Source organism: Peromyscus maniculatus, chromosome X (assembly GCF_049852395.1).
Source record: "Peromyscus maniculatus bairdii isolate BWxNUB_F1_BW_parent chromosome X, HU_Pman_BW_mat_3.1, whole genome shotgun sequence".
NCBI classification, from domain to species: Eukaryota; Metazoa; Chordata; class Mammalia; order Rodentia; family Cricetidae; genus Peromyscus; species Peromyscus maniculatus.
The window spans coordinates 106,270,735-106,289,766 of NC_134875.1; the positions used below are offsets into that span (position 1 = coordinate 106,270,735).

Here is a 19,032-nt window from a genome sequence, read left to right on the forward strand (position 1 = left end):
AATAAGTTTGCTGCCTTAATCTTAAATGCCCTTTTTTGTCCTGTCCCCGTTAAGTTGTTTGTGTGAAAAATGTGCAGTTGGGTTCCGGAAAGTGCTGGGGATCAGTTCCCCTGTGGTTTTTCCTGTTTGGAAAACAGTGTCCTTCTTGCCTATGGATACAGAGTAACCATTCCTTGATTCCTGCTGTTAGAGCCCATGTTGGTACAAAATAAGAGAGCTGCTTCCCTGACGAACTGAACTGGGTGTCTAGAGTGCTGTTTAACCTACGCATCCCTCGCCAGATTTTGTGCTCCAGCTGCGCGGGTCACAGCACACAGCCATAGAAGGTGAATTCCCACCCTCTGAGTACATGAAGACTCCCAGAATGGGCTATGTTAGAACCCTGCCAAGGCCCCCAACTTGCCAGTCCTCAGGGTTTGTGTCAGGAATGTCCACACTCCCATGTAGCCAGGGACAAGTCAAGGAACATGGAGGACCAGAGTGACCCCAACTTGTCATCATATATAGGCACCATGAGGATGCTCCAGTGTGTATCCTAGACCAACTTCACCGCCACCCTGCTGAGAATCAGGGGTCTTTGTATCTTGGTACCTCCCCGAGTTTTGCAGGGGCCTCTGTCCTGAGCTAGCGGAGGCTGAAGTTTGGATACTTTGTAGCTATCATTTGCAATGGGGAGCCAGTGGTCTGAGGGGGGTTTCAGGGAGGAGCTAGAGGAAGAGGATAGGGTGGGGCGTTATTGTGGGGAGGTGCCTCGTGTAGATGCCTGGGTGTTGGTATCCAGACACCCAGGCTGCTGTGGCCCGCTCCTCAGCTCCATCATACATGTTTGAAGTCTAGCATTTGCAAGCCTCTTCCTCCGAGGGAGCATCGTTTTGGAAAGGTACCCAGCAGCATGGTCTGGCCCTCTGGTCCCAGCCTGCGTGGGGTTTCAGTGGGAGCCCCTTTCTTCTTCAGACACGGGTGGTCTCGTGAGGCATTGACCCTTTCCCGGATACAGCAGGGAGCTGAGGCACTGAACAAAACCGGGTCCTCAGATAGCCTTGTTCCCGGCCTGTGAGAGCCCAAACCTTCTGTTGAGGGCTGATGAGGCACGTGGTGTAGACCCCAGTGCGTGAGAGAACCAGTTGGGCTGGGAGAGGCTCCTGGGGGCAGCAGGCTAGGTTCCAAGCTGGCGGCCTGTTCTCTGGCCTCACTTTTGGAGTGTGTTCCACAGAAACGGGATAACCGTGATTAGGTTTCATGCCTGAAAATCTGCCATCCACATGCCGCACCAATGCCCTAAGGTGGGAACTCTTCATGCCTGTGAATTCGCTTTCTGCCCTTGCAGCTTCCTACTGTTGTAAGATGTTCTAGGACCCAGCATTTAGTCCTGGAAATCTGTGTCACTAACTGTGAAAAGAGAGACTACCGTGCTTAGGTGAATGCCTTGTCACCCACGTGGCAGATGTTGGGGCCTCTGGGAAACTCACAGATGCCACAGTGAAGAGCAAATGGAAATGCAATCATAGCTTTCTTAAAAGACTTGATCATAGGAAGGGAAAGGAGAAGAAAGGATCAGGCCAGGGGCAAGGGTTAAGGCGCAGAAAGGTGAGACCAGGTAGTTGCAGAGTGCCCTCCCTGTTCAGTGGCCTGTACACAGCTGCTTCCGTAAGGACGCAGCTATTTGGGGGAATAGGAAGAAGGATGTGTGAGACCATTCTAGCTTTTCTCAGGTGAGTTCTCCTACCTCGGAAGTGGTATAGCCTGAGGCTCTCATGTCACCTGCCTCCTGGAGTTGGTCTGAAGACTCATGGCTAGAATACGGTTGGCATCAGTGTTACTCTGAATGTTCTGTGTTGGCAGAGCTGTGGTTGCAGGATGGAGAACTTCCTGAGGCTGCTACGGGAGCATGGGGATGCTCCCCCTCCCCCACCAGAGCTGGTGACCCTCGCAGGCAAGCTGTGTCGGGACTTCCAACACAACCCTGTTCAGGTGCTCCATCTGGTTAAAGCCATTCTGGACAGCCAGCATCGCTGGGACCTGCTAAACAATGTAGATGTGGCCCTGGTGTGTACTCAGGTCCTGATCCATCAAGAGCAGTGGCTTTTAGCCCTCCAAATTCTACAGGTATGATGAGGGTATGGTGGGCGGCACAGAGACAAGTGGGTCACAGCAGCCTCCACCATACCCATGGTGTCATGAGCTGAGGCAGGACGGCCCACTCTGACTTGAGCAAGTAATGCCTAACTTGGTAAGCTAGGCAACTACCCTTTTAGAAAATCCTTATTTGGTGGTAATCCCTTGCCAACTACTGAGCAAAGGTGGAGTTTTAAGGCAAAACTTTTCTTGGGGAGACAAAACACACTTGTTAATCACCCCTGACAGGGGACCCACAATAGACCAGATTATAGATAACAGCAAGGTCCAACTTGGTCTAAATCTCTTCCAGGCAGCTGGGCTGGTCTCAGAGTCTTTGCAGCTTGGATCTGTTTACTCTGGCTCCCAGGGAGGACCATAATGAATTTCTGAAGTTACTTTTTTTTTAGCTGTTTACCTCCTTGTTTAAGGAGCTCCCCTGCAGGATGGAATGTTTGTGCCTCCAGCCCTTGCTCTAGCTCTTGCATTCTTTCCTCCCCCTCTCCTGCAATGGTCCCTGAGCCCTGGAGGAGGCAACTATAGATGTCCACTCAGGACTAAGAAATAGACCCCATGCCACAGTAACAGCTGCTTGTTCTGCGGAACCTCACCAGTGGTTATGAGGTGAGGCTGTCACTAACAGTGTGCTATGGGCATAAACGCAGGTTTAGAAGGTGGTTTGACAGGCTCATCACATCCGTCTAGTAAAACTATCAAAGGTGCTTCCCCACTGGGACCTCTGGCCTCCCCAGCCACAGGTTTTTGTCCTGGCTTACCTTCCCAGATGTGAACTCGCTCTTGTGGAGCGGTCCTTAAATCCAGTCGGAAGGCTGTTGGGCTAACACACTATACCACAAACAGGCATATCCTGCCTGGCATGTCAGTGTTTTAGCACACAGGGTCCATAGCCAAACAGGAACGTTGGTGACAGTCCTCTACCTGCATCTTGCCCCACCACCTCTGGCATTATGAACCCCAGACAGCAGGCTGGGAGTTTCCAGTTCAATGCAGTTTGATTGTTCCGTGTCCTACAATCAAAGGATACACATGTGGTGTCTTCAGCAATAGGCTCTGATTTTGGCCTACAGTCAACAGCAGTAGCAATAGCCTTAATGATTTGCGGGTTCTCGAGAACTTCCTGGGCAATGACTCATAAGGAGGTAGCCTCCCCCCTCACCCCTGGAACTGGGGTATTCATTCAATAACCTTATGGCCTCTGGGAGTGTCCTTTTGGATTTCAGTTAACCTAGCCACACTTGGGTAGTAGGTAGGTGGAAGTACCATTGCACCTGGTTGTCTCTCCCATGGCTTTCCTAATCTGCAAAACCCTCAGAGGTCAGCATTGTGTCCTCTATGTAACAAAACATTTGCCTGAGGATGGGCAGTGCAAGCGACATCCAGAACCACCATCCCATAACAAATAGTGGAGTTACAAAGATAACCTTGGAGAAGCACTCGGAAAGTCTGTTGTCATCTGTTCCCAGCAAGGGTCAGTAGATCCCAGAGGTTCCTGACTAAGAAGATGCTAAAGCCAGACACAGTGAAGGTCTGACACAGTATGAAAAGGTCCCATGCTGGGTAGCTTCTCCCATAGATCAAGGTTGGGTACAAAGCATGGATAGGCGGCACTGATTAATTAGCTCTCCATTGTAGGAGGCTCCCAGACAGCGGGTGCTCCCTTCCAGACCCTAGGCACAAGCCACACCTAAACACCAGAGAAATCCTCCATTAGTCAGGGAAGAAAAGTCAATGTGATTGCTCTGTGACTCAAGCAGAAGCAAATGACCTTTCAGGTGAAATTTTTAAGGGGAGGAAAAGGGGAGGCCTGTGTTAGCATGGGCTAGGATGCAGTGGTATATTTTGATTGGTTATGCTAATTAGGTGAACTAACTGGGGCGGGCTTTTGATTGCTGGACTTTAATTACTTTGATATCTGGATCTTGGTGGTCAGCCTCAGGAGGAGGAAGTGGACAAATAATGAAACAGATCTTGGAGGATAGCTTTAGGAATGTAAACTAATGGTTTTTGGTTTTTTTGTTTGTTGTTTGTTTTGTTTCTTTTTTGTTTTTAGCAAAGCAGAGAGAATATGGAGGAAGGGCAAAGTGTGCCAGAGCTACAAGCTCCAGTGGGCTATTCCTTCACCTGTAATCTTTGGTCATACTCTCTGCTGTGTCAATACATTCCATGTCCTAGAGCTCTTCTTCGGAGCTTCCCTGACTTAATCTGCTCAGACCTACCAGGCAGTACCAAAGGGGAACGTGGTCTTGTTCTCCTCTGCTGCACCTGCTGACTCTCTGGGCTGGCACTGTGGATGTAGCTGTAGCCCTTGCCTCCCATTCTCAACATCCTGCTGTTGGGGAGTTCCAGACTGGGTAAACCTTTTCCACCATTAACATTACCTTTTGCTTGAGGGGAATTTACACTCCCTAGTCTGGGGCTATAATTGCCCACCCCTGGGACAGGCTTGATCCTTTTCCCTTGTATTGTTCTATCAAGGGTGCCTTCTTGTGAACTACTCCTTGGGCCTTAAAGGCTCTGGGGACTCCATAGCACACCATTTAGGTTTTCTTATTTCCTTCCATAAGAACTCCAGCTCGACTCAAATGTAGTCACATTTGTCTTGAGCAACCCAGATATTCCTCTTTCTCTGCTCTCCCATTTTGTTACCTCCTCTAAGTTGCCCAATCACTTTACAGACACTGTTTACATGCTGGTCTAAGTTACTGGATCTACCAAAGCCTTTCCCACGTGATCAAGATACTGCCCACCAAAGGGCTCAGCAGAGTCACTAAAGCTTCATCCCACTGGCAACTTCGAGGTCCCTGATGAATCAGCCTCTTCTTTAACATCTCCATGAACATGGTTCTGTCTGGTCCAGTAAACTGGACTTCAAACACAGCTCCTTCTACTCCTGGTTCCCACCATAGTGTCTGCCCCTCCACTGTGGTCCTCCAGCCCCTGTTAGTTGTGGGGACTTCAGAGGGAGATAACCAAGTCTTCCTAATGGCTTTGCTATGCCGGCCCATCAGTGATGGGTTTCTCTCAGAAAGCCTCTGGTTATGCAGCCTTTCACTTAAGGAGGGGTGGCTACTTACTCAGTTTTCCTGCTTCCACTGCAGTCAGACTGATGCCATCCACTCCCATGTCCCATGGCCTCACAAGTCAGGCTGAGACAGACTGTTCCATCACTTATTTAAAAGTCTTCCCTCCTTCCAGCAATTCCCGCGCTCAGTATTTGCACACTTGTTTCTTGCACTGGACCATGCTTAATCCCCCATCTGCATGCTGGATTGCAGATTCTCCCTCTTTTATACTACAGGTAGGACCTGAGGAATACCTTCTACTGCTCTTACCATCTCCCTCTCATCCTTTTATCTACTTTAGTTGCCACATCAGCAACTGTAGTTGGGGAGGCTATCTGAGTATCCCTTTCTTGTTGCGAACAAGTTCCCGCTAGGCTCTCATCACAGCTTCGGACATATTTCTGCTGCACACAATGCTGGACAGGCAACCTCTGCTGCTTGCTACCAGTCTCCAGTGTTGTGTGCGAATATCAAAGCTGCAGAATTTCCTCCGAACCTTTAACTGTTTTCATCACATCTCCATATTCATGTGGTGGACCCCACTCTTCAGTTGGGCATGCCACCCCACACCACACAAGCAAGAATACCATCCTGGGATTATTCCCACAGGCACACCTAATCCTGATGACCCAGCCTTAGTTGCATGTCTCACTACCCACAGCAAGAACCATGCCACTGCTTTCAGAACACAAAAGCACACTCCACCCATGACACAGGAATGGATAAGTGTGTCAGAATTACGCCCATGACACAGGAATGGTCAAATGTATTGGAGTTTTCCTTCTGGATGCTCGCCCCTCTGGCTGTGCAGCCTCAGTTGCATGACTTGCATGCACAGGAGACCCATGCACTCACTCCTCCTCAATGACTCTTTGATTCTGTCAGGTCTCTGTTTGGGCTCCAATTAAGTTGTTTGACAAAAGTTTATTCTAGGGAGACGAAACACACTCATCTACTCACCCCAGAAAGGGAACCCACGACAGACCAAAGGATGGATACTACTTGGTATCCAGTTTGGCGAATCAAAGAGTTTTATATGGGTTACTTACAGGACTGTGGGTATGGGTTACTTATAGGAGCAGAAACGACTCAAAGACAGCTGCATCTCCAAGGTCCACCCCAGCAGCAACCAACTGGTTAGAGGGTGTCCTTTCCAGGTGCCTTTGTTGGTCTGAACATCATCTAGGAAGCTTGGCTGATTCTGCTTCTTCCAGGCAGCTGGTCTGGTCCCAGAGTCTTGTTTGTGGCTTAGCTTAGCTGTGAGTGTTCCTTGATCTTGGCTCTACTGTATCTCAGAATCTTCTTTGCAGTTGAGCTCTGCTTACTCTCCCAGGATGGGCCCCAGTGAATCTGGTCAGTTTCAGGGAGGCCTGGAGGCTGTAATTTTTAGTAGTTGTTTACTGTCCTGGTTCAGCTGAGGTGACTACAGAATGGCAATTAGTGGCATTGGTGACTGTAAACCCTGCAGTGGGACTGGAAACTCATGGAGGGAGTGCTTGCCCCGGGCAAGAGAAGGAGAACAAGGCATAGTAAAACCACCATACCTTGTTCTCCATACCTGTGTGGTTGAATGGAGGCTGGGCTTACTTAGATGTTCGGGGGGTTGAAGGGTTCAAGATTAGGAAATAGGCCTGTGATCTGTTCATGGCTGGCATGAGAGATCTGGCAGGCCTGTGTGGTTACTGCCTGAATCAGGTCGCACTTGCCCCGGGGCATTCTGGATTGAAGGGCTTATATGTTGAACTGACATTGGTGGTTGCTGGACCAGTGGTTCAGATCCCAGTGATTGCCTTTCCCATAGGCTGGGTTGGTGCGCATGACCAATTCTCACACACTCCAGGTTGTGTAGGGTGACTGGATTTCAACAGGCTTTCCCTACAGGGGTGTCGGGTGCCAGGAGGCAGCCAGGAGCTGGTACGACTCTGGAATGACATCCACTACCACCTGACCATGAGGAGGCTGTGTGTCTCCAAGCTGAGCCCGGGACAGAAGTTTCGCTGTAGGAAGAGGTACTTGATGATTGCCCTCTATGCTTGCGCCATGGGTCTTCCAGGGTTGGGATGTGCCATGCAAACCCCAAAGGGCTGAGGAAACAAGGACAGGAAGTCGCCTTAGCAGTATTTATTACAATGTAATGAACATCATGACTTCAGCATTTGTCACACCCTGGTAGGCCCATCACCAAGTCAGAACTCCAACTGACACCTGTTATATGGTAGCTGGAAGTAGAGGGCTGTACGCAGCTGGCATCCTGACTGTCTCTACTTCCAATCATCACTAGACAAGGAACCTGTGACTAGGAACAGTGAGAGTGAAGCCCCACTGAGTTTTGCATAGCTGTTCCTCACATCCTCTAATCCCTATGTCTGGGCATCAGGCTAGACCCTGGGGGTCGTAGTATGAGAATGTCATCAATATTAGTCTCACCTTCATCATTTATGGAAGAGAAAGCTGTCATGGGATAGTCAAATCACCTGCCTCAGGTTTTGTGTGGGAGATACAGACCAGGGTTCTCTAGACGCTGAGATGGTAGAACCTGTGTTCTTCATCCGGGGCCTCTCACCTGAGAAAGAGGACTGAAGGCATTGATGCTCTGAGTAATGCAGGCTTCCTGAGTCACAGGGTTCACTCACTGTAGGAAGAAGAGGGGTTTTTGTTCTTGACCGGAGAGTATAACCAGATATTGTCAGTGTGAGACAGGTCCTCGGAAGTTCAGTAAGAAAGCATCCTTGAGATAGTGGATATGATCACATCACCCCAAAGGCCGATAGGCCAGCAGACTGCAGCTAAGCAGTCATAGCGTCTTGCCTCCATGTTTGTGAAGTGTCCCCTGGTGTGCTAGGTGCTTGGAGGTTGTGGGTGTAGATCAAGTTGTGATCTCTTACTGTTAGCCAGTGGGTAAATTCAGGGGCAATAGAAAAGGAAGAAAGTTGATTTCTTCCTGTGTGGCTGTTGAGACAGTAAGACGACTGAGAGAATTAGGTCTTTGCTTTGGGGTTGGGAGGAGGGAGGTTCATTTGACCAGATCATAAATGCTACCTGACCAGAAAGTGGACAAGGATGGAGAAACTGTAGGGAACCTTGAATTGGCTCAAGATACCCCCCAGACCAAGTTTTCAGCGTAAAGGAGATTTATTTGCCAAAGAGGGACAGAGGGCAAAGGAATAAGAGAAAAAAGACAGGAGATAGAGTAAGGGAGGAGCAGGGGAAGGGAGCAAGGGAAAAGGGCAGGGATGTTTGTTTTGGAGCAGGACAAAGGACTGCCTCTGGACAGAAAGGAAACAGACGTGGCACATAGGAAAAGGGCAGTTTATAAAGGTACAGGATGCCGGGTGGTGGTGGCGCACGCCTTTAATCCCAGCACTCGGAAGGCAGAGGCAGGCGGATCTCTGTGAGTTTGAGGCCAGCCTGGGCTACATAGTGAGTTCCAGGAAAGGCGCAAAGCTACACAGAGAAACCCTGTCTCGAAAAAAAATTTTAAAAAATGAAAAAAATTAAAAAAAAATAAAGGTACAGGACTTGGTGGCTAGCCTTAGAAATGAAATCTAATGGTCTGTCACAGGTCTGAGGGAATGGGAGAGAAGGGCAAGGCCTGCCAGAGCCAAGCTCTCTGCACTTGAGTTGGCCAAGAGTCCCTTCAGTAACTACACTGGTAAATTTCCCAGGCAGGTGGATGGCCAGTTCAGGAGCCAAGAATTGAGAGGTGCCTGATGTCCCAAGCAAGATGGTAGAGTTTATTTCTATCCCTCTCAAATACAGATCTGTCCTCAGCCTGTGGCCCTAGGAAAAGGTGGCGGCTTGGTTCACCTACCCCTTCCAGGGGCTTCCAGGGAGACCGTCAACCTCAGGACCATGTGGGCAGTGGCCAGAACATGGTCTGAGCTGTAACTGTGCTGGCCAGCCCTGGAGTGTCTTGAAGGCCAGCTGTGGCCCAGGACTGCAGTTGAGGCAGGAGAAGCTCTTTGCTAAGTAGGAACTTCCAGGAGCAGGGCCCTTGGTTCTGGGTGTGTTTGGGCTGGAAACGGCTCTGGAGTCCCAGGTGGATTGAAGTTGGGATGTGTTAGATGAGATGATCTTGGAAAGTGCATGCATGCCACACATCTGATTTCAACTGTTCCGCAGTTAGATAGCCTTTATACACACCATGTGTCCATTATGAAGAAATTCAAAGATACAGCAGGAAAAATCAGCCTACACTCAGAAGGATAGCTGTGCCCGGGGTCCTTTCAGTGACCCTGAATCCCAATGCTGTGTAGAGAGGGGAGGGAGAAACACCTATGGGCTTCCTGCACGCTGCAGGGGCTGCCCAACATGGAGCATAACAGGAAGAATGGCCCAAGGAGGAGAATGGAGAACACAGGAGCTGAGAAGCTGAGTTCAGTGAGACAGGGGCCAAGGGGAAGCCAGTAGCAGTATATATGGGAGGTCGGGGCCATGATCCTGCTCAGTGTCTGAGAAGCTGTGCTGCCTGGGACAAGTCAGGAGGGGCAGCTAGAGGGATCCATGTATAAGGTGAGAGATTCACAGCTTTGCCAGCTCGAGGGTCTGACCTGAAGAAGAAGTGCTGGTGGTGGAGAACAGGGTTAACAAGTCTGCTGTGAACGGGGCAGTGGTGGGGGGAGGGGCAGTCAGTGTTTGTGCTGGACCAGGCTCTGGGGGGAGCCTGTGCTCACTCCCCGGGTGACTGCAGAGTGTGGTGGACCACCAGCTGGCATCCCAGAAAGTAGGAATCAGACCCCTTGAGGTGACTGGGAGTGGGATGCAGGGGCAGACTGGAGAATGATTGTCAGAACTGCTTCCCTGTGAGGTGCCAGGCCCTAAGCAGATGGAACTGATGTCCTATAAATCCTCCTGGCCCTTCTTATCTAGGAACCCACCACCCTCTACCCTCTGCCCTGAGGGCCCTAAGAACCGGAACTTCCTCCCAGAGGTTCGGTGTCATCTGCAAGACTTTGCCACAGGTGTGGGTGCTTATCCCAAGAAGGCCCAGTTGGTAAGGACAACAGCCCACCCCGCGGGACTTCTCTGCTACTCCTGCTGAGCCTTCCTCCACCTAGTAACTGAGTCTCCCCCTGTCCTGCTGAGTAACTCTTCTCTCTATTAGACAGCTCTTCCTACCTCCCCTCAGCTAAGCAGAATTCTCTTCCACCTTCCACCAGGGAGACCCCTTGTCTTCCTCCCAGGCAGGCCCCCCATCTTTTATGTGGCTCCCGCTCTACTTTGTAACTCCTTTAGCAGTCTATGTTTCCTTCTGGCCTCACTGGGTTCCCCAGACCCCTCCTGGAGTGCTGTTGGTCCCCAACTTTTCCCAACCTCTCTCCTCTGCAAGGTTTGGTTTTCTCATGTGGGGCTGCCTACTTCTTCATCTGGCCAATTCCCAGAGGATCCCCAATCCTGCTGTGTGATCCAAAGCTGAAAGACACAGTGTCTCAAAGAAAGTGGCTCCTGGCTGGGGCCAGTGCAGACACTGATCCTGGGGTTCATGGTAGATTCTGGCCCGTTTCCTGTTTTAAGGTCTTGGGTGATCAGAGCATCAGCTGGCCCAGAATGGAGTGGGTGCAGGAGGTGGGGCATGTGTGCTTCGTTCTCTAATTCTTCAGCACATGTGCAGGAGACAAACTGTTTTCCACTGCACCAGTTCACTGATGGCAATCTCTGCTGTCTTTGCAGGGGTGAGGCTGGACTGTGCCCTGTTTCCTATGTGGATATGAGCTGTCCAAGCCCCCTCTGTGCCCCCTTACACCTCAATTGTGGTTGTCTTTTTGGGGGGTTCAGGAAAAACTGGCTTCGGAGACTGGCTTGACTTCTGAGCAGGTGTACAACTGGTTTGCCAATTATCGTCGACGTCAGAAGGCTCTTCTCCAGCACATGCAAAGAGCCCAGGAGACCACATCAGAAGTCTCCAGTGCAAAAGAGAGTGGTCCTGAGCCGGTGCAGCTCTCAAGATACCTTCACGAGTCTGTGGCTGTGTCCCAGTGGTCAGGTGAACATCGCAAGGGCTCCTTGGGGGCTGATTTCTGACAAGATCCAGCTGACTGGCAGTCAACCCTGGCATGGCTGTGTTCATCTGGAGCTGGAGGTGTGGTAGCTGTTAGGAAGGACAATGAGTAGACTTGGGGAGTGAGTTCATCTCTGGGCCTGGGACAATTTGTTTGCACTGAGGTCACAACAAGGGATAAGAATATTGGGATGAGCCGGGCGGTGGTGGCGCACGCCTTTAATCCCAGCACTCGGGAGGCAGAGCCAGGCAGATCTCTGCGAGTTCGAGGCCAGCCTGGGCTACCAAGTGAGTCCCAGGAAAGGCGCAAAGCTACACAGAGAAACCCTGTCTCGAAAAAACCAAAAAAAAAAAAAAAAAGAATATTGGGATGACCCAAGACCAATTCTGATTCCAGTCTGCGGAGCTGCTCTCAGCTGGGCAGGAGGTATACGCTAATGCACTCCTCTCTGTTCTGCTTTGCAGCCAGATCTGAAGGAAGTGGGACTCTACAGCCCTCCGAGACCCCTCAAGGATCTCAGGGGCCACAGCCCCCAGTTGTGAGCTTTTCTGGAGACAACACCACCTCACAGGCACTGGCTATCAGGTAATGTCATTCCTTCAGGCCCTGGGACGCGTTTCCTCTTTAGTCCCCTCCTCCCTTTGAGTGCAGACCAGAGTATATTTGGACCTTAACTCCGGGGCTGCCTGTGCTAGGCCCTGACATAGTGGATTGCTTTTGTTTTCATTTTTTGTGAGCATTGGTTGGTTTTTTATTTCATGGAGTGAGCAGCACCCTGTATGTACCTCACTGCCTGGGACTCCCCATGCACTCTGCTCCCCTGTAGCAAGGCCTGAGCCTTCTGCATGCAGCCCATTGCTGATTCATCATGGGGTCAGTGCCAGGCTGTTCAGTACCCAGGTGTGTGACCCCAGGTAGGTTCATGTGAGCTCTTACCCATGCAATGGGGATGAGATAGTGCCTGCCATTCAGGCTATGGCAGAGGTTGAGAGAATGTTTAACAAAAGCCCTGATCAGGTTTGAGGTACATGAGCCCTGATGGGATATTCACTATATTGCTGTTGGCTTCTGCCTAATGTTCCTTTGATGCTAACCATCATTTATTCATTTGATATTAGGGTCTTGTCAATCGTTTTCTGTTTTCTGGTTCTACGCAATAGACAATTTTAAGTGTCTGTGACTCCAGGCATGTCAGAGCCAGCCCCTCGGCAACCTCGGGGAAGAGCAGGCAGGGTGATTAATGGTAGTGATTTGCCCATACTGCCATCCTCGGCTGGAGGCACCGCCTAACACCCACCCACATCACCCAGGGTTCTGCCATCCCAAGCACATTATTGGGTTATGTTTCCCAGGTCACTATATGGATGCGAGACGTACCAGGAGTGGCCAGGTCACCATCCTGCCAGCCTCACATCCATGGACTTCGTCTCCGGCCTCTGCCCTCCGGCTACTGGCAGCAGCATGCTTGATTCCTCAATGGCTTCCCATGATTCTTGGATGATGCCCTTTACACTTTCATCCTCTGAGGAACATTTCCTCTCGATGGAGCAACTGGGCCTTACACACCAGCTGGACTCTGGGATGGATCCTGAACCTGTCCCATTAGCCATGGACATTGCTGCCCTCACGGTTCCCAGCCATACAGGTGAGTCCACCTCACAGAGATTGTGCTAGTCCAGCAACTACTCAGGTCCTCAGATGCTCTGTTAGAGTGGCCATCATCTGCTTGAATCTAGAATGTTCAGTGAAACCCAGAGCAGATTGTTCCCACAACTATTCCAGAATTTTTCTTATTTATGTCTCCTAGGGGAAAAGTGCACATGAATGAGAAACAAGGCAGTTAGGAAAGAGTTAAAATGGGAGGCAGTGCCTGCATGCACATGCCAATACTCCCAACTGTCCTACCTAATCTGTGAGGACCTGTGCAACAGAGGAAGGCAGTCTCCTTAGCCATGCCCCTCCCTGCCCCTCACAGCACTCCAGGGTAGAAATGCCAGGAGTTTGCATTTGTTTGTCTGTTGGACAACAGAATTATGCAACTTTGCATCTTGCTAGGCCAGTGTGTTTGCCTGCCTGAATTTCTTTTTTTTTTAATGTTCATATATATTTTTATTAAGAGATTTTCTATTCCTTTTACATACCAACCACAGATTCCCCTGTCCTCCCTCCTCCCGCCCCCGAGCCTTCCCCCACAACCCACCCCCCATTCCCACCTCCTCCAAGGCCTGCATTTCTTAATATTCTGTGAACATAATGCTTCTTTTTATTTCTTGCAGTTTCTACTTGCCTCTTTTTTAAAAAGAAACGTATATTGCCTATTTTTTTATGTTCTCAACACCTTCCAGTATTTCAAGCATGTCATTTGAAAACTCACTTCTGGGAGCTTGCTTTCTCCAGTTTCCAGGCAGATGAGAGCTCCCCAGGTCTGAGGATGAATCTTTATCCCAAAGCTTACATTACCTGCCCTCCTCCCCCCTCCCCCCACCCAGGTGGTACCAATGCTCCTTGCATTGCACCTTGTGTTCTCCCTGCCAGAGCATGAAGTGGCTGATCACATCAGCCTGCATGCAGGGCTCGTGGAAGGTGGACTAGCAATTGGCCAAGGCTATATACTCTCAAAGCCCACCCATAGGAATACACTTCCTCCAGCAAGCCTCTGCCACCTAAAGATTCCATAAACTCCCGACCCCCAGCCTTTGCAAAAGCACAACCAAATGGTAAAATCTCAAATACCTGGGCTCTGGGAGACTTTCTCATTTAAAGCGCCACATGTCCACATGTGTGTCTGTGTTGGGGAGTGTCAACATTAGCCCTGCAGCTTCACTCCATTTATTAAGAATGGAGTAATTCAAGTTCTTCAGGAATGAGAAGAGAGCAGAAACAGAGGTCGAAGCACATATGACATGGCCAGATGTTGTTAGAATCTTAGATGGTCTTTTAATAAAAAACCCAGAGCCAGATATCAGGGTAAAAGCTGAAAGATCAGAGAAGTAGAATAGCCAGCCACTAGTTACTACCTCTATGAAATCCTAAGCCTAAAGAGAGAGTTCTTGTTTCCTCACGCCTTATATACTTTTCTCTGCCCTGCCATATTACTTCCTGACCTTAAAGATTCGTGTGCTTCCCAAGAAAAGGCATGAGCTCAAGTGCTAAAATTAAAGTTGTGTGTGCCAACACTGCCTGACCTCTATGTCGAATGTAGTGACTGTCTCTGTCCTCTGATCCTCAGGCAAGTTTATTAGGGTCCACAATATATCACCACAGCCAGAATGGGCTCTTTGACTTTGGAAGGTCCTGGGCAGCTAGTGGCATTCTGGTGCTCAGGCAGGAGACTAGAGCATGCCTTGCCCCAGGCCTCTTGTTCTGGCTTGACGCCAGGCTCTATTGGTGCTGGCTGTACTACCGCATGGCTTCAGGACAGCCTGAAGCTTGCCTTTCAGGCTTCTCTCCTCCTGTTGCCCACACAAGGATGACCAAATCCACTAGCTCATCTTTAAGAGTCAAGGATCTAATGCCTTATTCAGCTGCCATCAAAGAAGCTTTTGCTTGCAGCTGATGGTAAGAAATACAAAGACCCGGCCGGGCGGTGGTGGCGCACGCCTTTAATCCCAGCACTCGGGAGGCAGAGCCAGGTGGATCTCTGTGAGTTCGAGGCCAGCCTGGGCTACCAAGTGAGCTCCAGGAAAGGCGCAAAGCTACACAGAGAAACCCTGTCTCGAAAAACAAAACAAAACAAAACAAAAAAAAAGAAATACAAAGACCCATGTCCAGACATGACAGAGAGAGAGAACTTGGAACACACAGCTCTAAATAAGATGTCTCTATTAAATCCCTACCCTCAGAGCTCAGGGAAACTCAGGGAGGAAGAGGATGACACTATGTAAGAGCCAGGGGCGATGGCAGAATCCAAGAAAACAAGGCCCACTTCATCAACTGAGCAAAGCTAATAGGAACTCACAGAGGCCAAAGCAGGAAGGACAGAGCCTATGGGTGTGCGCCACCCTCTGTGTATATATTACAGCTTTCAGTTTAGTATTTTCATAGGACTCTTGAATCCGTGAACAAGTGGGCCTCTGGCACTGGTGCCTGCTCTTAGGACTCTTTTCCTTTTGTTGGCTTGCCATGTCCAACATGGATGTGATGGTTCTTGCTTTGTCTTATCTTATTGTATTGTGTCACGTTGGGTTGGTATCTCCTAGAAGCCTGTCTATTTCTAGTGAGGGACAGAAAGGGAATGGATTTGTATAGACTGGGAGATGGGGATCAATGGGATGGAGTGGAGGGAGGGGAAACTGTAAGCAGGAAATACTATGGGAGAAAAGATTCATTTCCAATGAAGGGGGTGGGGCAGTCAAAAGATCTTCCAAGTTGCAGTCTGACCGAGGTAGAGAGAAGGACAAAGGTGAGGGTGATGTAGTAAAAGCTTTCCCGTCAAGAAAATCTTAGTGAAACATGAGATAACTGAAGCAGGCATGTGGCTGAAACCTGAAGCGCAAGATGCATGTCCTGACCGAGTGGGGCTGCGTGTGACTCTGGCTGTGATTGAGACTCTGGCATCAGACTGGTGTGAAGCTCACAGTGGCAAAGCCTGGCCTAGTCTTAACAGAAATGGATTTTCACTTTGGCTCTGGAGGTCTGATAGGTCATAGACGTAGTGGATATGTCCATCCTTTTCTTGAGTGGGAGGCTGAGTCCCAGGGGTGGTGAACTGTGTTTTTGGGGTTTTTTTTGTTGTTGTTGTTTGTTTTTTTGTTTTTGCTTTTTACAGTCCACTGTGTCCTGGAGAGAGTGGCTGTGCCATAGTGTGCTGTGTGCCTTCCTTTCACCTGTGGTTTGTGGAATTTCTTTATCTGCAGGATCTACTGGCTTGTGTGGTAGTCACTCTCAGAGCTTATGCCCAGAGGAGAGTCCAGGAGCAAGAAGTGGGCAGGCAGCTTCCACTGCAGGCTGTAAAATTCATCATCCCCATAGGTAAGCCTGAAGAATCCTGGGCTTTCTGTGGATCACAAGGCAGGCTAGGGCATACTTTGCAGACTCACTGTCTCAGAGTTTGTAGTTCTGTACCTTATGTGTGTTTCTGGAAACCTTAACACTCCTCAACAAAGGAACACCCCAAACGAAAGCACATCCGTGGGCATCCCACACCTCTGATAGTCTGCAGGCTTGTCAGCGGCCAGGTATCTCTTGGATTTACAACCCTCTTCATATTTGTTCCATAGACAAAGGCTGTTGGTTTCTTAGAAGCATAATGGTTTTACTTTTAATGTTCCAAATTGTTGTTTTGAAAGGGCTTGCAAAGCCTAAGAGAGGTCAAGGCTGTTGTGGACTGTTAAGATAGACAGCCAGGGCTTCTGGGAAGACTGCAGAGACTTGGGTGTGTGGTGGAGTAGAGTGTCCTGTGGTAGACAGATAATGCCCAACTTCGCAAGGGATTTCAGACACAGAGATAGATACTGTCCAGTGTGGTCCAGGCCTCTGTGATTAAGAGAAGATGTCCAAGGTTTTCAAGAGACTACAGATAGGGCCAGTGTATGGAGTGGTCTGAGGTCTTGTGGTAGAGAAAAGATGTCAAAAATCTCCAAGTAGGGCGAGAGCTCCGGAAGTTAGAATTGTTGTCTAGGCTCTTCTGGTGGAGAGGGAATCGCTACTGCTCATCCTATTTCAGTGGACACCTGTCCTACCTATACTCAGGGTCACCAAGGCCATGTTTCCAGGTCATGATGGAACCTTCCTCATCTTACCCACCAGGTCGGTGATACTCCAGGACTAGGGTTGTGCTTCTGTTCTATAATGATTAGCTGCATTGCTGAGTGTGACACTATGCTTGGAGGTGATAGGAATAAATGCCTGCTCACCCCAGGTAGGGAACAGATGACAAATACCCATAAAAAGTCCATCTCGGTGAACGAGTGAGTTGACTGGGGTGTAGGTAAGGAGTTGCCTACACAGCAGGCATGACCAAATGCGGTTGGGCTTCACCAAACCCCACCCCAGCATGAGTGATGCCTCATGAAAGCTGGAATCCTGGAACTCTCTCGCAAGCAATTTGACAAGTGCAGCATCCTCTCTAGGCAACTTGGCTCACCAGAGAGGGAGTCTCCTCCAGGCAGCTTGACTGGTCAGAAGCCCTGCCTTCAGCAATCGTTTGCTGCTTCTATAACCTCAGGAAGGAACCTTTGTGAGTCTTAAAAAGTTTCAGCTTCACTAGATGTGCCATTATTTAATTCCCGGGTCTCATCCACCTCCCTCCTTCCTGGAGGGAGTGCTTCAACTCAGAGGAAATGACCCCATAAGAATTCCATAGGATTCCACGTAAATAGAAACAGATACTATGCCCTATGATTTGTGGTCTTTTGTTTGTTTGTTTTGGTAAATAACATAAGGTCTTTGTATAAATCTGGCTGCCTCTAAATTTCAGCTGTCTTTCTGCCTATCCCAGCTGTCCTTCTGCCTTGGCCTGTGGAAGGCTGTGATTGTAGACATAGGCTTCGTGCCCAGCCTTTGGTTTGCCAAGTTTTTATTTTTATTTATTTATTTATTTATTTATTTATTTATTTATTTATTTATTTATTTATTTTGCTTTGCTCTGGTGTCTTGTGCTTAGTGTATCCACTGTGAGATGTGTCCTGCCAAGGCTGGGTTGGTATCAGTGATGCCCTCTCCAGTTGTCCCCTGTGACCTGCTGTATGAGGCTACTGGTGTTAGGATGTTTCCCTGCTGGCTAACTCTGCACAGAGTGCCTTGTCAGAAATAGTCACATTTCCATCAATCTCTCAGAAGGGCTGTGAGGCACAGAGTTAAGACTGTGGGGATCACACTACCCAGGGTCTCCTTGAACCAGAACTTGTTCTGATGTAAGAAGTAGAATTGTATAAGATAGAGCTCTTCACTTTCAGTTCTCTGGAGGTGATGCCAGCCTCATCTGGCATGCCAGCGCCCGTGTCTGTCATGGAGCAGAGCCAGCAAGTGCCTTCCAGCCAGGTGATGTCTTATGGGGTTTGCATGTTTTCTACTTAGAGCAAGTGCTTTTGAGTGGCCCATGAGGAGCAGAATGAGTTGTGGGTGGATGTTATGATATTCACAAGAACTGGGCCAGGGGTGTTGGGGGCAGATCCCTCTCCTAAGTCTAGTAAAGGTCTGATGGGGCCAGGGGGCATGAAGTGGGGAAGGCAGGTGTCCCAAAGCCTGGCAGAACATGCCTCTATGTGTAATGCTGTGCTGTTTTTTTTTTTCCAGGTGCAATGTCCTGGTGGCCAGGCCTCATGGAATGCTTTCTGGAGAGCCACGACACTCCTTGAGTTTTCTGAGGGCAGCATGGGTCACAAGCCCATGTGGAGATCGGATCAGCACATGGAATGAGCAAGTGTGGATTGTGCACCTGTCCCACATTGGTTTCAGAGACTCACCCCGAATAAAAATTGATGCTCCAAGAAATTCCCAAAGTGTTGGCTAGGAAGCCCCAAAGAGCTTCTTGTCATTCCACACTCACTGTTTGAGCAGTTTGGATGGTAATTCTCTATCTTGGCAAAGTTTTTGAGAAATGTTTGTAGTATCGTAAGTCCAATATGGGTCTGCTCCAGTCAGACAGTGATAAAAGTTGAGTTTAGCCCCCCTCCCCCCTCCCCTTCCCGGCAAGAGCTGGGAAGGAGGACTCACTAGATCACAGAAGGATGGCTTACTAGATCACAGGAGAATGTTCCACTGTTGAGCCTTCCTATCCCCACGAACACAGAGCCTCATTCTTCCAGTCATTGTCTTTGTGAGTGAGTATGAAAAGTGGTAAGACATCCCTTTGTTAATGGGACCCCCCTCCTAGAGTGTTGAGGAGCAATGTT

The 19,032-nt window shown here is 49.4% G+C and overlaps 1 protein-coding gene across 1 annotated transcript; it reads left to right on the plus strand.

Annotated features, from left to right (window-relative positions):
- Positions 1–1,848: 1,848 nt before the first annotated feature.
- On the plus strand, positions 1,849–18,650 carry LOC107399324 (anomalous homeobox protein-like). Its single transcript, XM_015990540.3, has 8 exons — positions 1,849–2,106; positions 7,080–7,207; positions 10,068–10,191; positions 10,974–11,181; positions 11,662–11,782; positions 12,550–12,842; positions 16,054–16,168; positions 18,434–18,650. The coding sequence occupies exons 1-8, from the start codon at positions 1,858–1,860 to the stop codon at positions 18,648–18,650; spliced, it is 1,455 nt and encodes a 484-aa protein (XP_015846026.2). The 5' UTR covers positions 1,849–1,857.
- The last annotated feature ends 382 nt before the right edge of the window (positions 18,651–19,032 follow it).